At 36.7% G+C, this 14201-nt stretch overlaps 1 protein-coding gene across 5 annotated transcripts in view; it reads left to right on the plus strand.

Annotated features, from left to right (window-relative positions):
- LOC136310520 (cadherin-related family member 4-like) overlaps positions 1-14201 on the plus strand; it is a 140598-nt gene that overhangs the window by 54775 nt on the left and 71622 nt on the right. For all 5 annotated transcript variants that reach the window (XM_066239233.1, XM_066239229.1, XM_066239230.1 and 2 more), the window contains 4 exons: positions 1041-1153; positions 2287-2432; positions 9717-9897; positions 13450-13606. In XM_066239233.1, coding sequence (XP_066095330.1) covers positions 1041-1153; positions 2287-2432; positions 9717-9897; positions 13450-13606 — 597 coding nt within the window. The remainder of the gene's footprint in view (positions 1-1040; positions 1154-2286; positions 2433-9716; positions 9898-13449; positions 13607-14201) is intronic.

Genomic DNA, 14201 nt, shown 5'->3' on the forward strand with positions numbered 1-14201 from the left:
CTTGTTTTTTATCATTAAGTGAGAGGCAAGCCCCCTACTGGGGATGCTCTGCCCATTTTCAGCCTCTGCTGTTACTCAGGCAACCGAGCTATTTTAGCGCTTGAGGTGAGGCCATGGAGCCACCCTCAGGGTCCGGAATGAACTTGCTTGAACCATTCAAGCCATGGCTGTAGGAGGGGAAGAGAGAAAAAGAGAGATAGAGAAAAAGGGGAGAGCAAGGGATGGAGAAGCAGATGGTTGCTTCTCCTGTGTGCCCAGACTGGGAATTAAATCCGGACTTCCACATGCTGGGCTAATGCTCTACCACTGAGCCAACAGGCTAGGGTAAAATTATTCTTTAACTTCAAACTTATTAGCTATTACTTTATTAGAAAACATTTCTCATTTATTAACACATAAAAATATTAACTTTTTAAATGAAGTTTTACTGATTTTTTTGAGGTTTCTTAAGTATCCATAATTAAAATTTTTTTTTTCAAAAGTAATAGAGTTGTTAACAAGGTAGCAAGACCCAAAGGAGAAAAGGGGAGGGAGGCAAAGGGGATGAAATGGGAATGGAAAGAGACCATGCATGGGACATGGAGGCACAAATGCGGGGCATTGAGGGTGCTGTATTGAGTGGGACACCTGAAGCCGTGTCAACACGATAAATTAAAAAGAAAAAAGTAATAGAGTTGTTTAGTTTTATATAATATTTTTCCTAACCAGTGAAACTTAAGTTACTCTTTTTGTTAGTTTCAAGAAATTTAAATTGGCTCTGTTGTGTTAAATATAGCATACCAAAACCAATGTTCAAAAATATGGCCAAAGTTCCATAACAATTAGTAGGTAGCATTAATAGAAATTTATATGAGAACACAAAACATACTCCTCTTAACAAATAACCTTAAGATGTTTTGGAAATGGGTCTACATTTTTATGCTTGTAAATTTTAAAGTGGTTTTATTTTTCAATTTTATTTTTAAAGAATTTTTTAATGTAAAGGGAAATTGCATACTTTAAACATTTAAAAATATTACATCTTCTCTTATTTATTTTAGCATTTCCAGATTGTGGTGGCTGTGAGAAACAGAGGGGCTATGTCTCTGGAGTCATGTACTGGCACCATCACTATTAATATAAGAAATGTCAATGATGAAAGTCCTATCCTCACGTAAGCAATGGATGATCTAAATACTTAAATCTAAAGCCTAACCACTAAAACTCTTTATAATGGGGTAAATGTCAGTGATTGGCTATTACTTCCATTGCCAATATTCTTACAAATATTCAAAGTGACGTACCAGCCGACCTCTACAGGCCCTATGTTATTGTTCTTCATACATACAAGGGCTGTCTACTCCATTTATAATTTATGCTTGTGGCCCTGGCCAGTTGGCTCAGCTGTAGAGCGTCGGCCTAGCGTGTAGGGGACCCGGGTTCGATTCACGGCCAGGGCACATAGGAGAAGCGCCCATTTGCTTCTCCACTCCCACCCCCCTCCTTCCTCTCTGTCTCTTTCTTCCCCTCCCGCAGCCAAGGCTCCATTGGAGCAAAGATGGCCCGGGCGCTGGGGATGGCTCCTTGGCCTCTGCCCCAGGCGCTAGAGTGGCTCTGGTCGTGGCAGAGCGACGCCCCGAAGGGGCAGAGCATCGCCCCCTGGTGGGCAGAGCCTCGCCTTGGTGGGCGTGCTGGGTGGATCCCGGTCGGGCGCATGCGGGAGTCTAACTGTCTCTCCCCGTTTCCAGCTTCAGAAAAATACAAAAAAAATAATAAATAAATAAAATAAAAATTCATATTTTATGCTTGTAACCACAAATGAATGTCCATTTTTTGATGGGATAAGAATTAAAAACTTCTATTTTCTTACTGTTATCTTAATAAGTAAAATATTGCAGAGAATGCAAATGGATATAGTCATATTTCAAAATCAATGTAGCCATTAAAAAAGAATTTGGACAAGTAGTTGCAAATATAGATCTATTTCCAAATATATATAAAATAAAAATTATTGCAAAAGTGATAGTACTATTTTGTTAGCTGAGTTAAAATATAATTTACTAGTCAGGACAAGGACTAGAGAAAGGGTCTTGATAGGAGGAAATTTTTAACTTCAAATTCACTTAATAGTACACAAACTTACTCTAATATATATACTACTTTGTAAAAAAAAAGATTTTTTAAGGTCAGGGCCTTGAAACTGTTACAAAATATATATCACTAAATTTAAAATATATGTTGTATGACAAAGATGAAAAGAGACATTTGTTTACACTAAGTGATAAAAAAATTCTATTTGCCCCACAGATACATACCAGATGCACCTATAAATATTTATGAAAATCTGCCTGTTGGAACAAAGCTGGTCAAGTTGACAGCCACTGATAGAGACATAGGAGACTCAGTACGTTATGAATTTATAGGTACACAAAAAGAATTTTCGGTAAATGAAGGTATAATAATTTTTATTGCTAATAATTTCATAAAGTACGACATAAAGTTTTTTTTCTAGTTGAAAATAGCTCTGATCAATATTCTACTAGGATAAAAGAATCTTTAAAATATTTAGCAACATATGTAGCATATTTTACCTGCAGTGGAAAGTGATCATTCCTTCCTTCTTAGAAGTATGGACATAGTCTGCACAATCTGTCTGCTCCAGGGACTCCCAAACAATTCAGACCCACAGCAGGGTTCCCTGCGATGCTATTGCATGGTTGTTTTCAGAGAAGTGGATTTTCCCATGGAAACCATAGTATGAGTCAAATAAATTGAATATTTATTCTATATCATGCATTCTCATAAGCACACTGCATACATAATCACTTCTTTGGGCTTTTACTATACTAATCCTCACATAACATGTGAGGCTGGAGAAGAATCTTAATATAGCCACAGCTTATGCAGCTGATTTGAATGGCAGAACCTGTATTTGATAATAATATCTGTAACTCTAATCACATTCTATATGACCAAAAGTTGGGAGTCCATGCTGTTAACAACCTAGGAATACAGCAAGAGAAGGGGAGAAAGAAAAGTTTCTTCTTTTTAAAAGGTGAGGTACATTTTTTACACATGAAAAGAGCAGGATTAAACACACACCATCTATCATATCAGTAGAAAGAGGCTTATTAGGGAAGCAGAATCTGACGCAGGTGAGGAATGTGACCTATAGGCGGCAGGACCTTTAGCAAGTCAGAGATTAAGCAGAGACAGAAGGGTGCCCGAGCCAGGAGTGAGGAGAGGGGAGTGGCAGCAGATGGAAGATTAGTTACATATTGGGGGCATTCATAAAATAATTATTTCATAGTTAAGTAGAATGCTAGTTTCTTCGGTCAGAAATGCTTGTTACAATTATAGAACATGAAAAAGCTGAAATGAACAACATGAGGATTAATTAAAATCAAAGGTGTTAAAGTTAACTTAAGTTGTTGATTATATGTCTATATACAGAAGGATGTGTATCTGTAGGTTATAAATAAATATTGGTGTAATTATATCAGTACATACAAACACACATATGCACACACACACACACAAACACACACACAGGAATGTCTGTAGTTGTATCTACTGTCTGGAAGATATCTGGAGGATGACACCAGAAGAGCAATGAGCACAACTCGTACCCAACACTGACTTATAAATACCATTTAACCTATAAGAACTTCTAGAAAAATGGACTCCTTTTGAGGTGACAGAAGTTAAAATATGAGATAATATTGAAATATCCTGTTCTGGCAGAAAGCAAGAACATGCCCAAAGATTGATGAGGGTATGATAAAAAGACGTAGAAATCAGCTGCATTGGCTCCTTCTAGCCCAGGGGTAGTCAACCTTTTCATACCTACCGCCCACTTTTGTATCTCTGTTAGTAGTAACATTTTCTAACCTCCCACCTGTTCCACAGTAATGGTGATTTATAAAGTAGGGAAGTAACTTTACTTTATAAAATTTATAAAGCAGAGTTACAGCAAGTTAAAGCATATAATAATAATTACTTACCAAGTACTTTATGTTGGATTTTCGCAGTTTGGCAGAATAAATCTTCATAAAACAACTTACTATAGTTAAATCTATCTTTTTATTTATACTTTGGTTGCTCCGCTACTACCCACCCTGAAAACTGGAATGCCCACTAGTGGGCGGTAGGGACAAAGTTGACTATCACTGCTCTAGCCAATGCACGGCAATTTGAACATCAAAATAAACATCAACAGTGGCACATTGTAACCCATTGTATAAAATGGGACTTCATGAGTCCACAGAGATGTAAATACATAAATTGTCAGTTCAATGGGAACAGGATGTCAAAACAACTCACCACAAAATATATACTTATTCATTACAAAGACTAAAATAGTAACTTCAAAGTGCAGAAAATTGGGAGACACTATCTTAGTCAGGTACTTAAAGTGGACATCCTGAGTAACAAGACAAACTGATAGCATGCAATAAGAATACTGTATTAACTTCTGTGATAGTTAATTCAAAACTACATAACCCAAGTTTATTGTGAGCAAACATCAGGCACATCTTCTCTGAGGAAAAAATCTCCAAAAAATACCAGCCTTTCATATACAAAAAATTTATGAAACAGGGGAAAATTGAAGGACATTCTACTAGATTGAAGGAGACTAAAGAGATAGGACAATGTGCGATTCTGAACTGGATGTTTTTGCTATAAAAATATTATTGAGATAACTGATGAGACGTGAAAGGAGGTTTTAAAATTACATATATTGATATTAAATTCTGGATTTTTTTGAGGTAATGTTGGAGAATGCTCTTAGGAAATATATCTTAATGTATTTGGAGATCATGAAATCAGGTCAGTCAGATGGTTCAGGAAAATAACTTTCTTATATGTCTGCAATTATTTAAAACATTTAATAATCATAAAGACTGAAAAATAGAAGTGAATAAAGGACAAAAGATGATATAGAAGGTAAGCAGAAAAGAGGCAATACTTTAAATAATATTTTAAAAATTCCTGAATAAGCAAAAAAAAAACATTGGAACATCTTAAGTACTAAAAAGTATCACTGAAGAAAAGGTTCCTAATATAAAAGATTTAAGGCTATGTATTAAAAAGAAAATACAGCTCTGGTCAGTTGGCTCAGTGGTAGAGTGTCGGCCCCACATGTGGAAGTCCTGGGTTCGATTTCTGGCCAGGGCACACAGGAGAGGCACCCATCTGCTTCTCCACACCTCCCCCTCTCTTTTCTCTCTGTCTCTCTCTTCCCTCCCGCAGCCAGGGCTCCATTGGAGCAAAGTTGGCCCAAGCACTGGGGATGGCTCCATGGCCTCTGCCTCAGGCACTAGAATGGCTCTGGTTGCAATGAAGCAACCCCCCAGATGGGCAGAGCATCACCCCCTGGTGGGCATGCTGAGTGGATCCCAGTCAGGCACATGTGGGAGTCTGTTTGACTGCCTCCATGCTTCTAACTTTGAAAAAAAATAGAATAAAAAAAAAGGCGGCCCTGGCCGGTTGGCTCAGCGGTAGAGCATCGGCCTGGCATGCGGGGGACCCGGGTTCGATTCCCGGCCAGGGCACACAAGGAGAAGCGCCCATTTGCTTCTCCACCCCCGCCCCCTCCTTCCTCTCTGTCTCTCTCTTCCCCTCCCGCAGCGTAGGCTCCATTGGAGCAAAGATGGCCCGGGCGCTGGGGATGGCTCCTTGGCCTCTGCCCCAGGCACTAGAGTGGCTCTGGTTGCAGCAAAGCGACGCCCCGGAGGGGCAGAGCATCGCCCCCTGGTGGGCGTGCCGGGTGGATCCCGGTCGGGCGCATGCGGGAGTCTGTCTGAATGTCTCTCCCCGTTTCCAGCTTCAGAGAAATGAAAAAAAAAAAAAAAAAAGGCAAACGAAGATTCTGAAAAACTAATACAGAATGACTGGATGTGAGACATATTCTACTAAACTATTAGATATTAAGAACAACAAAAAAGTACTGAGACCCTAGGCAAAAAAATTCACTCATATATAAAAGAGTGATAATCAAATAGTAAACATGTTTTTCTACCAATGCTCTTATAATAGAGTTATAAAAAGGGTAACATAGCCCTGGCCAGTTGGCTCAGTGGTAGAGCGTCGGCCTGGGGTGCAGAAGTCCCGGGTTTGATTCCCGGCCAGCGCATACAGGAGAAGCGCCCATCTGCTTCTCCACCTCTCCTCCTCTCCTTCCTCTCTGTCTCTTTCTTCCCCTCCTGCAGCAGAGGCTCTATTGGAGCAAAGATGGCCTGGGCGCTGAGGATGGCTCCTTGGCCTCTGCCCCAGGCGCTAGAGTGGCTCTGGTTGCAACAGAGCGACACCCTGGAGGGGCAGAGCGTCGCCCCCTGGTGGGCATGCTGGGTGGATCCCGGTGGGGCGCATGCGGGAGTCTGTCTGACTGTCTCTCCCCATTTCTAGCTTCAGAAAATACAAAAAAAAAAGGTAACATAGTCAAAAAATTCAATGATATAAAAAGTGACTTAAGAAGTCTATATACAGAAAATGACCTCATAGATAAAGAAAGCAGATAACATTTTAAGGACATAAAAGTACTCAGGATATATTGTTCCTCTTCCAGAAAAATTCACTAGAGAATCATTCCAGACAACCAACATAACTGAAGAGTCATCAGCATAAGAAATAATGCTGAGAATTAAATATAATTTACTTATAGAACGTTTATAAAGGAGAAAGTGTATTACACATAAAGGCTAAATGTTCTGATACCATAAAATTATTTAGAAAGCAACTTAATTTAAAATCTCAGATTTGCCTGACCAGATGGTGGCACAGTGGACAGAGTGTCGGACTGGGATGCAGAGGACCCAGGTTTGAAAACCAATATGTTGCTGGCTTGAGCATGGGCTCACCAGCTTGAATGAGGGTCTCTGATTTGAGCGTAGGATCATAGACATGACTCCATGGTCGCTGGCTTGAGCCCAAGGTCGCTGCCTTGAGCATGGGTCACTCACTCAGCTGTAGCCCCTCCCCTCTCATCAAGGCACATAGGAGAAAGCAATCAATGAATAACTAAGGAGCTACAACAAAGAATTGATGTTTCTCATCTCTCTCCCTTCCTGTCTGTCCGTATCTGTCCCTCTTTCTGTCTCTTTCTTCATCTCTTTCGCACACACAAAATAAAAATCTTAGATTTTATTTTTATTGATTTTTGTTGTTTTTTTGTTTTTTTATTTGCACATAGTTCCCTACCCAAACCCCACCCTCTCTGGAGCTAGAGGAACAAAAAACATTAATAGTAAGAAAAAAGATTGAAACAGAGAGCAACGAGAAGAAGCTAACCCTGGTAGATATTAAAATACATTGTGAGGCCTCTGAATTGCAACAGTGTGATCCTGACAAATGATTACACATTTAGACATATTGAACAGAATATAAAACTGTGATAAAGTCCCAAATGAGCATGAAAATGTAGTATTCGGTAAAAGTGCTGGAAAAAATGACATTTTAATAAATGACACAATAACTGGAGAGCATTAGGAGAAATAAAATATTTTTATACTCTGTACCAGAAAAAGATAAATAGATTAGACAATTTTAACAAAATGCAACCAAATACATAATAGAAGAAAATACTCCAAATGACTTAGATGAACATTAAATTGCATAGATTGAAAAATATTTCATAAGGGGTTCATAGTGGGTGGAGGTAAAGGGTGCACATTGAAGCCTAGGCTGAGTGTTAAAAAATGAGCATAGGAAAGCAGGGCAGAGAAGACTGGGGTAGCTTAGGGGGGAGGGAGGAGAACGAGTGTATGCTGACAAATGAAATGGTTATACACCATAGGTTATAATCTACTGCATTAGCAAAACTGTGTGTTTGACAGTATCTTCTGTTGGCAAGGCTGTTGGCAACAGACCTCATATACTGCTGGTGAAAATGAAAAATACTAAACCCTTATGGAAAAATATTTGGCAGAATATAGGAAAACTGCATATGAATTTACATTTTGACTCTAATCCCACCTTAAGAAATATCTCAAATACAAAGGCAAAAATATAAAAAGACATATGCACATTACAATGTTATTTCATAGCAAGATTGAAAATATCCATAGGTACTGGTGTATACACCACAATACACCTAGGCAATAAAACAATATGTACCTAGAAAAATAAATAAGGTACCTCTCCATATTATTATGTAATCAGTTCTAAGATCTGTCGTAGCAAGTTGTGGGTGGAGTATACATAGTGTGTTACCATTTCATTGATCAAGGAAAGAACACAAAATTATTTAACAAAATTTAAAAATTTTTTGAGAACATTACAGATTAAAGAGAGTTGAAGTATCAACCAATTAAAAGTATGATTTTTACTTAGATAATGATTTAAAAAGCAACAAAATTTATTAAAACAATCTAATAAAGTTGATTATTACTAGATGTAGAATGATGCTAAAAATTTAATGTTGTATTTTAATGTATAATTATATTATTGTTATATTTTAAAAGAAGGGTCTTTTGCCTTTAAGAATAGATAAGAATATGCAAAAAAAAAAAATCCCGACTTGTTATTTGGGATATTCTTCAAAATAATTCAAGTAGGCGTTAAAATATATGATGCTATGGATGAAACAAAATTGGCCATGAATTATAATCATTGAAACCAGTGATGTGTACATGAGGATTTAATGTATTCTTCTCTTGTATTTGTGTATGTAGATTTTATTTATTTATTTATTTTTTAATTTTTTTTTTTTTTTTACAGAGACAGAGAGAGAGTCAGAGAGATAGACAGGGACAGACAGACAGGAACGGAGAGCTGAAAAACATCAATCATTAGTTTTTCATTGCGTGTTGTGACACCTTAGTTGTTCATTGATTGCTTTCTCATATGTGCCTTGACCGTAGGCCTTCAGCAGACCGAGTAACCCCTTGCTTGAGCCAGCGACCTTGGGTCCAAGCTGGTGAGCTTTGCTCAAACCAGATGAGCCCGCGCTCAAACTGGCGACCTGGGGGTCTCGAACCTGGGTCCTCCGCATCCCAGTCCTATGCTCTATCCACTGTGCCAATGCCTGGTCAGGCATATTTGTGTATGTAGATTTTAAAAATAAATATTGTTTTATTCAGGAAAGTATATTACCCATCATGATAGGGATATACATTTGGGTTTTTAATTGCAATAAACTGTACCTTTAAAATAATATAATTTTAGAAGTGGATGGAATAATAAAGATATTAGGAAGTTCATTGTTTTCACTCTACTTTTGTTTTTCCACTTCAGTTACAATATCTGATCAGCCAGAATGTTTATCAAATCTACCTGCTAAATATAAATTAAATGCTTTCTTTTTATCACTCTTGCAATCAACATCTCTCACTCAGTCTTCAGTAATGCAATTACTATTCCCCAGATGCTCTATTTTTGTATGTGCTTATTCCCTTCCATGTGCTGTTGTACCTGCCTGGAGTGTTGGCTTCCCTTTGTCATAACTGCCTCCTTACAACCTCCACACCACCCCAATCTTCTCTGCTTTGATTTCCTGCGCTCATTTTTCAACACTTCGGGTAGGCTTCACTCTCACCTGCCACGATCCTCCCATGAAACATTTTCTAATCTTTGAGTGTAGAAGAATTCTCTCTTCCCCATCATTAACCATTCTTCAAAGATCCTCAATTATAAGTTTCATTGGTCCAGGATATTGTGATTTGTCATTATTTATCTATAGCACTATTTTGCATCCATCTAATGAATGCTGCACAAATTTGCATTTATCTACCTTTTAGATTCAGGAGAGGTAAAAATTGCCTATCCTTTGGATTATGAAGATGCAACCACCCCACATTCTTGGGTATTATATTTTAGAGTTTATGACAATGGACGAGTGCATTCTACAACTGGAACACTCACAGTGATTCTACAAGATGTTAATGACAATATACCTCAATGTACTAAGGATATTTATATGTAAGTTATCATAGTAAATTTTGTTTTCAGATTTTGGCATAGAGAATAAGAGAAAAATAAATGGGCAACCAACATACCCTTTCTGGAATGAAGAGTAAGTCTTTTATTCCTTTATTATCATATTTTGAGTAATTTGCAGCTGCACTTTGTTTTCCTCCCTGATACAATTGGATATCCATTTCTTTGTCTCAAAAATTTATAAAAATGAAAGTTAGAAGACTCCAAAAGGTGATTTTTATCTAACCCCTTTCTTTCAGGGTAAACAACTATAACATGCATGTGTGTGTGTGTGTGTGTGTGTGTGTATTATAGAAAAGTTATAATTCATTTTTAAAAAACTTACTGACATTAATCTGAAGATTGTTTCAAAGCCACATGTACACAACATTCCTTGGTGTGGCTTTTTAAATCACACTGAGATTTGAAAATGCAGTCAGGATATGTTATTACCATTATGTAAGTAGACAACCAAATTTGTAAGATTTTACTTACAAAGTTTACAATCAATAAGCAGTGAACAGAATCCTGAAACAAGTTTTCTGTTATTGAGTATATTTTCTCTACAGAATATGCAATTGCTCAGAAAATCCCTAACCTAATCTGAAAGTAATGTGGCAACAAACTCTTTTTTTGGTATTCTGGTTATACAGTATATCTCATTCCAACACTGTGTGTAATAATCCACACCAGGAGAAAACCATAGAAACGTGTGCTTTATATCATCAACCAACAAAAGATAATGCAGATGGCATGAAAATCAACTATATAGAGCAGAACTTGATAGTCCTGCAAGTTGAGCAATGACAGCTCCAGGTAATCAGAGTTTTCATTTACAGACAGAAACAGTGTTTTAAACAACACTATAAAAGTGTTTGAGTGGTCTGCTTTTGAAGAACTTAACTCTCTCTTAAAACAATATTTTATGAATATTATTGCAGGCACATATTTGATCGCTTTGTGGCCACAAAATATGGTCCAAAATCCACATATAGAAACACTACCATTGCTCTGTTGAACTTCAAAAATCAACTTTTAGTTTGTGAATTTTTTGCCAGAGCTGTTTCACTAAAAAGTACAAAAGGTAGAAATAATAAACAGTAATTCTGTAGCCATCTCAATTGTAGTTTGCTTTCCCTTGCTATTCTAGCTAGTAGTCTACAGATTATTATTGGAGGTATTTTAGAAATTTGTTAACAAATTATACAACTTACATTTTATTCCAATATTTTTTCACCTACAGTAAGTAAATAAAATTAGAAATATTTTAAAAACAAAAATAATTATAACTAACATTATTGGTCAAGAAACATCACTAATTCCTATAACAAAAAAATAAAATAAGCACAATTAGCATTTTTCTGTTCCTATGCAAAAAACAATAAAAGTTGGTTGCCTCTACTGAGTGGCATTCCTCTATGGTGTTGTTAATGTAGACAGGTAGCCAGTGATACTGATGAGGGATAAAAGCAAAGCAAGTTAAAACTTGGAAAGGCTGCTTCAGAGAGCAGCTGCAACCTTTAGTTGAGCTTAATTTGTTAGAAGGCTAAATGTAGGCTTATTCGCACATTTCAGGAACCCATTGTGCCCTCAGAGTCCATTGTGCCTCAGCGCCCTAGGCTCAAGTTCGGGAGGCCTGTCCCTAGGGCACTGCTGGTCTGATGCTTGGGGAAGTGCTTCTGTGCTTCCACTTTCAGGCATATGCAATGGAAGCCAGAGTGGTGACTATAGACTAGGCTTGTCAGTCTAACCTAGAAGAAGCACCTGATTGGTTAGTGGGAGGAACCAACACCAGCTAATACAATTTTAAAGAAACTGATTGGTTAATTTAAGGAAAGCCCTTCTCAGCCTGTAAGGGTTAGCATAGCTCTCTCTCTTCCTGCTTGGAAACAAGCTTGTCCCACTTGTTCATTCATGTAGGTTACAAGCAGCATCCATGCTGGGTAGGCTGGCAGCTGGAGGATCTCCCAAGTACAGGCTTTGAGCAGTGCCTGGGCTGGACTGAACTTTGATATAGGCTACACCATGGCATAGAATATCTAGACTTTGGGTTTTATGCTGGACTTAATGAAAGTAAAACTAGGTTTTTTGTTTGTTTGTTTGCTTGTTTTGTTTGTTTGTTTGTTTGTTTTTGTGGGACAGACAGAGAGGAGACACTGAAAACCTGTAAACAAACATCTATTTCAATCCCAAATAATTCTTACTACAAAAGCCTAAGCTCCTCCAAGTGCAGTTCTGGTAAAATACTTTTTATATGACACCGTACACAAATGACATCAAACCAGTATCAGAACTGATATCAGTGTGATTGAAAGGTCCCGGTTATTTGGATCTTCTGACTTAGCCGTGTTGTTGCCATTTGGTTTCAACCATGTGGAGAGTAAAGAGAGAGAGAGTGTGAGCATGTGGAAGGTACCTTGTCCAGGCTGATAAACCCTTCCCGGTTTTACTTCATTTGACAGTACATCCACCTCTCCCTACCACTGTAGCCAACTATGAAAGTTGTTGGGAAACTGGGATAGGATATATAGAGAGGTAAATGAATATTGGTAAAAATTAACAGTACCTGCTAAGTGTTAAATAGGTACAATAGACAATATAGATAACTGTGGCTTAAACAAAGTATGGAGATCAATGCATTAATTCCAGTCTAATATTAATTGAAGAAACTCCCTATCAACAAGACAGTTTTTTTTCTAAGTTTCATTTTTGTTCAGTGCTCTTTGCTCTTCATTGTGAAAGTTATTTCTGAGGAACTGAAATCCCAGAAGGTAACAAAAACAAAAACATGTTCAAATTTTTAAAAATGATTATTCAAAGGAAGACTTGAAGAGAAGTCATGGTTAGGAGATAGGGTTGTTCCAATTATTACCTAAAGTAATGTTATACAACTGTATTCAAGGACACAAGACAAAGCACTACTTTAAAAGTATAATGACTTATAGATAGGTGAGAAACACAGCTGAAAAAGGAAAGGGAAATGAACTTGAGTAATTTGAATTGGGCCAATGAACAGGAGTCCTAGATGCTCCTGTTTTCTAAATCTGTCCAATCTAATTATTTCTCCTTTTTACCTCCCCTCGTGTCTACCCTGAAATACCAAAGCAATATTTTCACAAAACTAAATAATAGTTATCTTGTTAGGATTCAAATTTCAATCCAGTAACCATCTGTCTAAAAGCAAAAGTATAGAATAATTTTAGATCACTTTCAGCTCTAAAATTTATAAAGAAAAACTATAAATTTGAAGTAAAAACTACCATGTTTCCAATGATAATATATGTATGTTTTTTATATAATTTGCTATTTATTAATCTAACATAATAGCAGGTCATTTCCCCCTGGCCTTAGCAAGTATGTCAAATAGTTTCTTATTTTTTACAATTTTTAACCAACACTTTAATTTTATTATTGGCAGAGTGGCTATTTAAAATATGGACACATTTTAAAACTTTTTAAAATTAAATATTGTCATCTGTATAAATCTAGATATCATCTGTATAAATCTAGATTAACAAGCTACACCACATTTTTTTCATACTTTACTCATTTCAGAATTGAACTTCCTGAAAACATCCCAGTTGAAACTCTTCTAGTCTCTCTTACTTGTACAGATGAGGACGGAACTGTTCCTAATAACAAAATCAGTTATCATTTGATTATAGATACCTTTGCAAATGAAACTTTCACCCTCATGAACAATGAACTGAAAGTAAGTATTTTAAAGTTGTTTTTTGGCTGGGGCCCTATGATTAACTTTAGATTAAAAAAATTATTATAAAATTCATAATGAACTCCAGTAGTTCAAACAGCTGATGGCAGAATTTGTTTCTGTGTTTTTAATTAAACCTTAAATTTCTAACAAAAGTATCTTACTTTGGGATGAATACTGGAATGCAATTTTGATCTTGGGAACTGAACTAGGAAGGTTATAAATTTCCTTGAACAAATGTTTCTGAGGTAAAGAACTGACTATTTCTTTGGAATGTATTGAAATTGCTAAAATTGCCACTAATAAGTATACTAAGTACCATACAAAACAGAACAAATATGTATATTTTATTAGTGCATCTTGGAATATACAATAGTGTAGCTTGGAATATAAAATACTAAATTGGAATTACCAATTCAGTAAATCTGAATTTTATTTTTAGTAATGTTTGAAACCAAAATCATGCTACATTTTACTATATTGACATGTTTTTAAATAGAGTAGGAAAAGGTGGATTAGGCATTGTGTTTAACCAGAATTTGTGGCTAATGTATGGGTATTATGATAGAAAAAAATCTGTTCATCTAATTAGCTA

The sequence above is a fragment of the Saccopteryx bilineata genome, chromosome 7, assembly GCF_036850765.1.
Source record: "Saccopteryx bilineata isolate mSacBil1 chromosome 7, mSacBil1_pri_phased_curated, whole genome shotgun sequence".
NCBI lineage: Eukaryota > Metazoa > Chordata > Mammalia > Chiroptera > Emballonuridae > Saccopteryx > Saccopteryx bilineata.